Raw genomic sequence first — 9,997 nt, 5'->3', positions numbered from 1 at the left:
CAGAGTTCGGCCGATGCAGCATCCCCGAGCGAAGCTGTCAATCACGGCCGATTAGCATCGGTCAGTTCGTTAATGTTCGGCCTCCGGCGCCTCACGAGGGCCGGACTTTTCTTCTTATGGCTTCGAACCGGTTTTACCGCTCACGGCGTCTTCCTTCTGCTCCTCAAAGCCCCCCCCCCACCCCCAACTCCCCCACACCACCCCCCCGCAGATCCTGCCAAGGTTTCAAGTAACCACCGTTCTGTCACTCTCGTCCCCCCTTGTTGAGGGTGTGTGTGTGTCTTGGAGAGGGAGGGATGGGGGAGGAGGGGAGGCGGAGGTTTGGCGGAGGTCATAAAAAGGGGATGAAGGATAAAATGCGGGCAGATTTACTCACAAGCAGGGAGGAGGACGCGTTCAGAGGAATCACTGCAGACAGACAGACAGACATGCCTGAGCCCCAGAAGCCAGGTAAGCCGGTCCATCCCGCCGGATTATTATAGGAAACTCGCAGATTAAAAATAAAGAAAAAAAAGTGTAAAATTTAAATGTTCAGATGTGTTAAAAAACAAAAAACAAACAAACAAAACAAGGACAAACTGTTAACTCGTTCTTCAGTGTTGGATAAATGAGGCTGTTACTGCGTTACTGCATCATGATGCATCCCAGCTGAGCTTTTAGAAGTTCATTAGCAGTTTATTAGTCCACCTGTAATAAAGCAACACAATCAAAACTCTTCAGGGGAAACCATGTCAAGATTGTTCTTTTTACTATTTTACCCCCTCCCCTCCTCCTCCTCCCTCCCGCCAATAAAAAAAAAAAAACCAACCTCTGATGAAGACAGGATTTGTGAAAGCTGTTGAGCAGCAGTAATCTGTGATACGAGTCGTGGCTTTCATTAGCTGGTGTCTTTAATCTGCTGCTCTCTCTTTCCGTCACAATGTTCTCGAGGAAAGTATTGTTCAACAATTAAGGGCAGAAACGGCAAAGATCGCAGACACGTTATTACAGATTAACATATTTATCATGTTTTCAGGGTGAAATATGATTGTTTGTACTTCTCTCTTATTTCATTAGTTATTTCAAAATAAAATGATGGCGTCGAGAGGCGAGCCGTTAACGGTCGCGATCGCGGATGTCAGTCGCTCTTAAGGGGGGGACAAATGTGTTGAGTGTGGGGGGAGGTGGGGGGGACGTAGGAGGGGGAGTGGGGTTGGGTTGGGGTTGGGTTATCCTCTCGGGCTTCATTAAGTCGATGAAAGCAGGAATGCTGAAGGGGCAAAAGTCGGCACACTTACGGAGACGCTTTTAATGTTCAAGGTTAGAAGTGAAGAAATCTCTCGTTACGCGTGATCAAAGAGACGAAGTGTGTTTGCTTTGTGTTGATATCTCAATATGTTATTATTATTATTATTATTATTATTATTTCGCCGATGAGGTGAAATCTCAGACTCGTCCCGTTTTCATTCTCCTGTCACGCAGTAATTCCATCCCTGCGTTTCATTATATCTCGCCAATGTGTCGCCCGATCCGCAGCGCTGACATCACACATATTAAGTTCCTAACACCACATTACTGTCTTCTCTCGGGCCTCCTCTTGTTCTTGTGTTTCCACCCGTCCCCGAAATCGCTTGCCCCTCTCTTGAACTTCATCGTGCTCTCTCAGCTTTGGTTCCCCCCCCCCGCCCCCCCCGCCCCTCCCGCCCTCTCCCGCCGCCTGTCGCTCAGCCGGTGACAGCTTCATGATGTGACTCGCCCGCTGGCGTCTTGCTCTCTGCCGCCCCGGGACTCTAGAAGCCGAGGCGATCAAGGAGGAAGCACGCATCCCAATAAACAGCCACAAGAATAGTCCCGAGGCTTCGTGGAACCCGGGAGAGACACCTCTGGAGACGGGGCGGGGGGCGGGGGGTGGGGGGGGGGGGGAGTTTACACTTTATTAGACCCAACTTTTTAATTACCGGTTGAACTGGCAGCGGCCAGCGTCTCTAATCCAGACGCGCCTCCTTCTTCTGAATTCGATTAACGTGTCTGGAGGAAGATGTTGACGTTCCCGACGGCCTCATCGTTCCCGTCCGTCACGGCCGTCAACGGCGTTGCTGTTGCCGAGCAACGGCGTTCTCATGACCTAAACCCACTTGAACGCCGATCACACGGCGCACACGACTTCCCCCGTGTTGTAACCACGAGGCCGCGCACGTCCTGATTATTTTGAGGCGCAGTCTTCGTTGAATTTAAATTGGCACCTTTTTCAAAGCAGGAAAATATGGCCGACTTGTGTAACGACGCCGAGGCGCTTGGCGCCCGCTCGGACTTCTTAAAGTGACTTCTGATGCTCCTCGGGACAATTTTAAACAACGAAGCGGCCTTTCATTTATACGAGCCGTGTTTTCACCCCTTTTAAATTGTTTGGCGTTACCGTGGAAACGCGACTCTCAGTTCTGCGTTAGCCTGGAAGAAGAGCGGCGCCTGAAGATTTCCCGAAGCTGCGTATCAACGAGCGTCTCAGGCCGGTGCCACGTCCCGGTTTTATACCGCCAGATGTTTTTTGCCTTTTGCATTTAAAAGATTATACATTTTTTTTTTTTTACATGTAATTGTAACAGTTTTTTTCTGAATTGCGAAACATTTTCTGCTTGAATTTCAATGACTAGAATTCATACAACAAGAGCTCGGCAGCTTTGCGAAGCAGATGAGCCGATGTTTCGCCACTGGCTTTAATTTAAGCCGAGAAAAGTAAGCTTCAGTAAAACTTACATAGATGTGAGAGGGGGACTCGGGACATCTTCGAGGTCCACCTCCTTGTTTTTTTTTTTTTTGCATAGTCGCAGTTATTTAGTGGAAGGTTAAACCCTGCTGTCACCCCTGTAGGCTGCAGGGTAGAAGGAGGCTTAGACGACCCCACCCACCCACCCACCCGTCTCAGTGGGTCCAGTGTAGCGTTACCTCATACCGAGGCCGTCATCGAGTTCCCACAGGTATGCACCGGCCGCTTGATGGATTACAGACAGATGGAGGGCCGAGCAACTGCGCCGCGAGCTCCCACAAAGAGAGCGTGAGAAGTTATCCGAGCCCCGATGTATCGTTAACAAAGGCTCTCTAAACGCAAGCCGAGCGCCGCGATGCGCGGAGGATCCGCACCAAGAATTTACCCACGTTTTTTTTTTTTTTTTTTTTTTTCTTCTTTTCCAAAAAGCTTCCTCTTGCGATCTCCGACGAGGCCGCGGCCTATCTGGAAGCGCGCTGGAAGACAAAAAGGAAATGAATGGAAAAGCTGAAGTGGATGACAGCTTAATGCGCTACTTAAAGCCGCCTTTGTTTACCGAACACCACAGATTCCTCATCCCTAAATTAGAATTGCATTTAGCGATTGTTTTCTTATGTTGAGGCCGCTTTACTCGCATAATGACAATTCATTCAGATTGTCAGGAGAGCTTACAGCAGCGCTATAAAATCTAATCTTCGGCTTCGCACGCCTCCTTTTATTCCTCTTTCAACTCTATTACCAAATCCTTCCCGTTCTCCTCCCTTGTTCTGCCATAAATCTTCATTCTCACACATGGCGAAGAGGCGGGAGGGGGTGGGGGGTGAGGGTGGTGGTGGTGGTGGTGGGGGGGATCCAAACAAGTCATAATTCTTATCATCATCACCATAACCCGGCGTTATGGACTCTCACGCGGCCTCCGCGGGCGCGGCGCGGCGCGGCGAATCCCTCGGCAGCTTCAGGCCCTTCGTGGAAACGTCTCCGTGAAGGTTCTTGGTTTTTCTGAGCTCGAGATGATGAAGCGATAATAAAGCGGCGCATAAATCACACGCCAGCTCTGGAGGAAAGAGGACGGCGGAGGAACCCGACCGAACCGCCGATCGTCCTCGGTCTTCGGCCAATGTGACAGCTCTCGGCTGACACCTTCGATATTATAATTTTTTTTTTTTTTTGTCACATCAGTCTACTGTCATGGAGGAGCGTTTGAGAGGCTGGTGGCGGTAAATTAAAGGCGGATTTCTGTTGCCTGTTTTTCATAAACAGCAAGTTGTGAAGTGAGTTCATCACAGTTCGTCACCCGAAACCAATAAACTCGTCACAAGAAGATCTACAATGACGAGTTTCACCAGTCATCTGTAATGAATCAACCATTTCTCATTGTCTTGAAAGCAATAATCATAATCTACGTTTGATTAATTATGATCAATACAAAACGTGATAGTTAAGATATATTGTAAATGGTTTGATCCACGTAAGATAGAGGACACAGTCTGAAGGAGACTGGGTTCATGAGAAAGAAAAATCCTTTAAAATATTAAAAATATTCCTTTTTTATTCTTCCTCCGACAAGCTGAATCTCAGCAGCCAAAAACAAAAAGTAGGTCATCCAAATTTGCAAAGACCTCTCCTGTTTTACAGCTCGGTTAAAAATGTGAGTTCCTGTTCAGCAGGCAGAAGAAAAAAAACCCTGCTTTTATTTAGAAGAAAAGTGACACTTCATGAATCCAAATCAACAACCGCTGGAAGTAGTTTCTGTGCATCAGAAAAGCTCGGAGACCAACGTAAAAATAAAATCCGACGTAAAATAACAATAAAATCAATCTGCCCCACGAGAGCTGTAGCTCATCTTCAGTTTACATTTCGAATACATTTTTGGCCACACTTTGCCGCTTATTTTTATTCCTCGTGCCAGTGAAACAAAAGATCTTTTTTTTTTTAAATTTGAAGGTGACCTAATTTAAATCTGTGTCAGGAAACGGATTTCACAGAAAGCCGCGCTGCTTATTATTTTCCGGCCTGAGCAATCGCTGGAATTACTGGAATATCTGCTGTCTTTGATGCCCCCCCCCCCCCCCCCAAAAAAAAAAAAAAAAAAAGCCCGTCACAAAGCAACTCTTTAGCTGCCACTCTGGATTCATCCCGTTCAGCCTTCCCCTCCTCCCCCGACGGGGCGACGCTCCGTTCAGCGCGCCGTACAGCTGCGAGGAAGATCATCGACGCTGTCAAATTATCTTGGCAAATGATTGAGTGATGGGGAGTGATGGGGAGGGCAGAGGCTTAAGTGTACCCTGATTCTGCCGACAGCGCCGAGCTCCGTCCTCGTCATAAAACGGTGAAACTCCATCAGGCACGCTCCGACCCCCCCCAGCGTGGATGCCAGCCAAGTGCCAATAATAACCATTGATACCCACCCACACGCTCCCATTTATAAATAGACTATTTGAATATTAATCTTCTTCCTAAACCCCCCCTCCCTTTGCCCCCCCCCTTGCCGCCGCTGATATTCTGCGTTCAGATATATATTTGAATATCGTGCAAACACAACGCCGCCCTCCGTCACGTGGTTCCAATACAGTAACGCCGGCCCGGCCGGGTGCGATCCCGCCGCGCGAAAACGGAGCGAGTCGTTCGCTTTCAAATTGGCATTAAGGTGCTTTTTTTTTTTTTTTTAAGGCAGCGAGGGATTCCCTGCTGAATAGCGTCCCAAACGTGCGTTTAAATCTGAGAGGATTGCGGTTCTAGTTACTAAAAAAACACTCGGAGGAAGAGCCGCTCACAAAGCCGAAGCTGTCCGACTGCTCGGGGGAAATCGGAGTAGTTGGAGACAGAGTTTAGCTCTGAAGTTCGTTATTAAATCAATTTTTGTTTAATTATTCAAGTTGCTTAAAATGTTTTGCGAAATTGCCAGGAATTTTTTTTGGTGTTGCGTTACCAGTGATGGTGACATTATTGGAGTTACTTTTTCAGACTTTAGAAAGTGACAATCGGACCAATGGATGCTCCTCTAAAACGAATCCTCTTAGGACTTTTTCTTTTGTTTATCGCAACCTCAAAAAGAAAAACCAAGACGACGCGACAGCGGAGTGGTTAACGATTACCGGTTTTGACACCAAAGTGTGTAATACATCCGTCAGTCTGTCTCAGAGTCACGTTTTGCCTCGTGAAAAACCACGTGGTCAGTTAGACTGCATATAAAAGTGGACGTCGCTTCCGGGTCAGAAAACTGAGGCCAATACGGAAGTAGTCATTAAGTGCAATACCGCCGAGGGCCACTAGAGGCCGGCTCCAAAAAGCCTCCGGCTCCGTAGACTCCCATTCAACTTCTCTCGTTAAATACAAAGTCAATAATTGTTTTTAACAAGTCGTTATCGTGTCATCTGTCACTCCCTTTTTTTTTTTTTCTTTCTGAAAGTCCATCTGAAAAAAAAACCCCGTCCTTATTTAAATATTCGGTCACGGTTGGTTGTCAAAGTGGCTCTAGGAGGAAAAAGGACAGAGACTCCTGGTGTAGACGATGTCAGCAGTAAGTTCCCGGTTGTATTCCTAACCGGGCAGACCTTCACTTCAAGTCATTCCTCTGCTCTGTTTCCCAACATTTTTTAACAAAGGGTGAAAATGCTGAAAAAAATTGCCCATAAAGAAAAGAGAGAGAGAGAGCGAGAGAGACACCATCTGAATATCAACTCTAAAATCTCAAAGTCGATTCTACTTCTGTGGAAATCAGTCTTCCTCAGATGAGAGAATCAACTTTTATAGACTATAGACACACTGACGTGAGATTCGTCTGATGTCGTCACGATGCACAGATGGCACGATTGAGATCTGAACAGTTTTTTTTTTTTAAAGTCTACCTTTCTGGGGTTGGGGGGGGTTGAGGGGTTGGGGCGGGGCGGGGCTCTCTTCAGTCAGATTCTCTGATTTGCCATCCCTTTCAAAAATAACCCTTTTCCATCCTAAGGAAACGTTGCGTCTCACGAAGGACACAAATAACGCACGGACGTATCATGAGATGCATTACGAGAAAGATCCTTTGGCTCCGGGACTTTGAGGTTTCACTTGAACCGGTTCGCCTGCATGAGCAAGTCTCGACTCCAAGAAGTAAACTTATCACTGCAACAGGCTGCTCGATGGATCCGTTGTGTATACATTTACAGCGCTGACAGACACACGTGGAAACGCGAGCTCACAGTTCCCCCCCAACCCCCCGACACGCTCGTCCGGCGCGACGGGTGTCGTTGTGTAAAAGGGCACCGGGCTGCGTTAACCGAGTCTGAGCGGTGGGAATATGTTACCACCAACTGGCGACGGGCTCCCTCAGAGAGAGGCCGCGGCGGCCCCGGTCTCTAGTTAACACTTCTACTGTTGCCATAGCTTACGGTTGTAGACCTGCTAAAGTGACTGCGTGCATTCGGCAGTCCTCCACCTTCAAACGACACCACATGCGAGGGAGCCTCCTCCCGCGGCGGCGGCGGCGGCTGCTTCGGTTCCCCGAGTTCTTAAAGCGACAGCTGCTCGGTATCTGCCGTCAAAACACACTTTCAGACTAAACGCACGAGGAAAGTACGCGCCCCCTCCCTCGCCTTTTTTTTTTTAGGGCTTTGTTCAGCGACGACAGAGAGAAAGATTTCAAGATTCAAATGTTTGGCTTGGCCTGACTCCTTTGGCTTAACTGCCTGAACAAGCCGGAGACGTAAGGCAGCAGGAAGACGGGGAAATGTCAAGAGAGATTAACGAAGCGAATTCCACAGAGGTTACCCTTCAAAAGCAAAACGGCGAGAGAGACAGAGAGAGAGAGACTGTGTTGAGGATGAGCACAGCAATGTTCATCTACTTACCGTTTATCAGAATTATAAAGAGTTACTCTTATTTGTTTTCCGGTTGCATCACAAAAACAGCACAGAAACATCCCGGTTGTTGCTCCTCATTGTAAAATCTCGAGCATGTTAATGGATAAATCAAGGTCTGCTCTTGCTGTATGTGATATTATATCTAATAACATGATAGAAGAAATAGTAATAAAATAAAAAACTTGCGAGTTCCTGAACTGTCTAAAGAGACGTTCTTTCTGGTGCTGTTGGTTTCACGTCCTATAAAGAGTGCATTAGCAGTGGAAGCTAATAGTTGGCAATAGTGGCGGGCGGCTCACTAGCCGAGTATCAATATTGATATTAAATCTTGTTTTGAAGCCAGTATCGATGGGATCGATGAAATAGGAAAAACGGATCTGTCTCGAGTTAGATCACACGCTTCTCTGCCTCAAAAATACAAAACAAGTCACCGAATTGTTATTTTTGTCGTTTGACCCTGGTTTTACTTGTCAATCTATTTTTTTTTTGTAACGCCAACCCTGTAACCCCAAGGCTGATCAAAAAAAGGGACACCACCCATAAAAACCCAAAGCTTATCGTCAGAAAATCCAAGGAAAACAGCAAATTAGCAGGCGACAGCCGTAACCGGAGACGCAATGTTTTCGTGTTGTTTATCTGTCCAACCAGTTCCTCTAAAAGCAATATCTCTACAATGCCTTGAGGCAATTTCTTCAAATTTGGCACACACGTTAACTAGGACTCAAGAATGAACTGATGAGATTTTGGAGATGAAAAGTCAAAGGTCACTCCTACCTCACGTCGACTTGTGCATGCAATGTTTTGGAGATTTCTTCAAATGCTTAAGGTTGAACTCGACAGACTCCATTTTGGTGGTCAAATTTGGCACAAACGTTCACTCGGACTCGAGGTTGAGCCGAGTAGATTTGAGGGGTCAAAAGGTCATAGATCATCGGTCAAGGGTCCCTATGAGACATTTCACACAAGTGTCTGATGGGATATAATGGCAAAAAGAGCCATTATTCCGCACCACAACTCAGGAACAATATGTAGGTTTTGTATTCAGATCTCGTTTCCGCTGCTTCCAGGTGACCAAAAAAAATTAAGTTATTGCAGGTTTAATAAAACGCAAAGAACTTAGTTCTACCTCACAAATGGTACAACAACCAAATCACAAAACGACACCGCTTCAAAGCACAAAATTGTGAATTAAATACGTAAACCTGCTATATATGGAAGATTACATGGCTTTTGGTGAATGCTTATCTTTTAATCAGCTTGATAAGTCAGGCGTGTAAGCGCTTTTAGTTTCTATGGTCAGAAATACATCACCTGGCAATGTTAGTGCTTCGCTCCACTAACTAACCTGAAAATCCCCTCTACGTATCGACTTCTGCTATATTACAAAATCAGTTTATGGCCAGAGCGATATTATCAGGTGTTAAAGTATCCAAGAGTTTAAAATTATATTAGCGATAAGCTTTTGGAAATAAAAACGGTCTATAATTATGACTGCAGAGTATCAAAGTAATGAGTGTATTTTAAGGAAGTATTGACAGTTGCAGGGTCAGCGAAAACCAAGTAAATAAAATCCCGTGTCAACAAGCAACCGCACATGGTATTCGTTAAATATAAACGGTGTAGCTTATGTCTCATCTCCTCCTCTGAAGAACCCAATCCTCCAGCTCCTTGACCCCGGTTGGCCCGGCTCATTGTTCTTCTCTCTCCCAGTTTTAGCCGGGTACTTCCTGCTCTCCATTCTGCTCAGCCCCCAGAAGAGGAGAGGAATCAGATTAAAGTAGGACAAAGAAATTGTTGGGACGAGAAAGTGCTGAGACTGCGGATTTGCATTAAGAAAAAAAAAAAAAAAAAAAAAAAAAAAAAAAAAAAAAGGGAAGACGGAGCGGAGAGCGCAAAAAGAGACGTTATCCATTTAACAGATACCTGGAAGACACGGAAACAGACATCTGTTGAGGGAACTTATCTAGGCCAGAGAGGAGCGTGGATGGTGACGAGAGCGAAGGTTGGATCAGTTGAGCATCACCTGCAGGATTAGCGCAGGCGGTTGAAGTCGGGCTTGGTTGCGACTTAGCGGCTTTTGCGGGGCGGGACAGACGGAGATGCGATGGGAGGAAAGCGCTAACACCAACGGGAGGGAAGATCCCGTGACGCGGCCTGAAGGAGAAACAGGTCACTCGTGGATAATTACAGGAGGATAAAATCGTCTTTTGGTTGTAAAAATACACCCACCTTATCGGCCTGGATCGCACAGCGGCGCTACGACAGAGAACAATGTCACCAACCTCCGCTAATTGAGATGCTGCAGATTTGCCGCATCTCCCCGAATTAAATATGATCGTCGGGTATGGGGTTACAGTCTGCCCTTCTTTTCTTAAAGCAGAGTGCAGCTTCCTGTCCTCCCCAAGTACAA

The 9,997-nt window shown here is 46.6% G+C and overlaps 1 protein-coding gene across 1 annotated transcript in view; it reads left to right on the top strand.

The window, feature by feature from the left end:
- Positions 1-388: 388 nt before the first annotated feature.
- The window catches only part of mybpc2a (myosin binding protein Ca), a 43,198-nt gene continuing 33,589 nt past the window's right edge, over positions 389-9,997 (top strand). Inside the window, exon 1 of the mRNA XM_069165413.1 lies at positions 389-450. Within this exon, the coding sequence (XP_069021514.1) occupies positions 429-450 (22 nt within the window). The 5' untranslated portion in view covers positions 389-428. The remainder of the gene's footprint in view (positions 451-9,997) is intronic.

This window comes from Embiotoca jacksoni, unplaced genomic scaffold (assembly GCF_022577435.1).
Source record: "Embiotoca jacksoni isolate LCO1_2020_lvr unplaced genomic scaffold, fEmbJac1.0.p SCAF_34, whole genome shotgun sequence".
NCBI lineage: Eukaryota > Metazoa > Chordata > Actinopteri > Embiotocidae > Embiotoca > Embiotoca jacksoni.
Note: the sequence above shows the minus strand (reverse complement) of the source record. Positions and strands in the feature narration are given on the sequence as shown.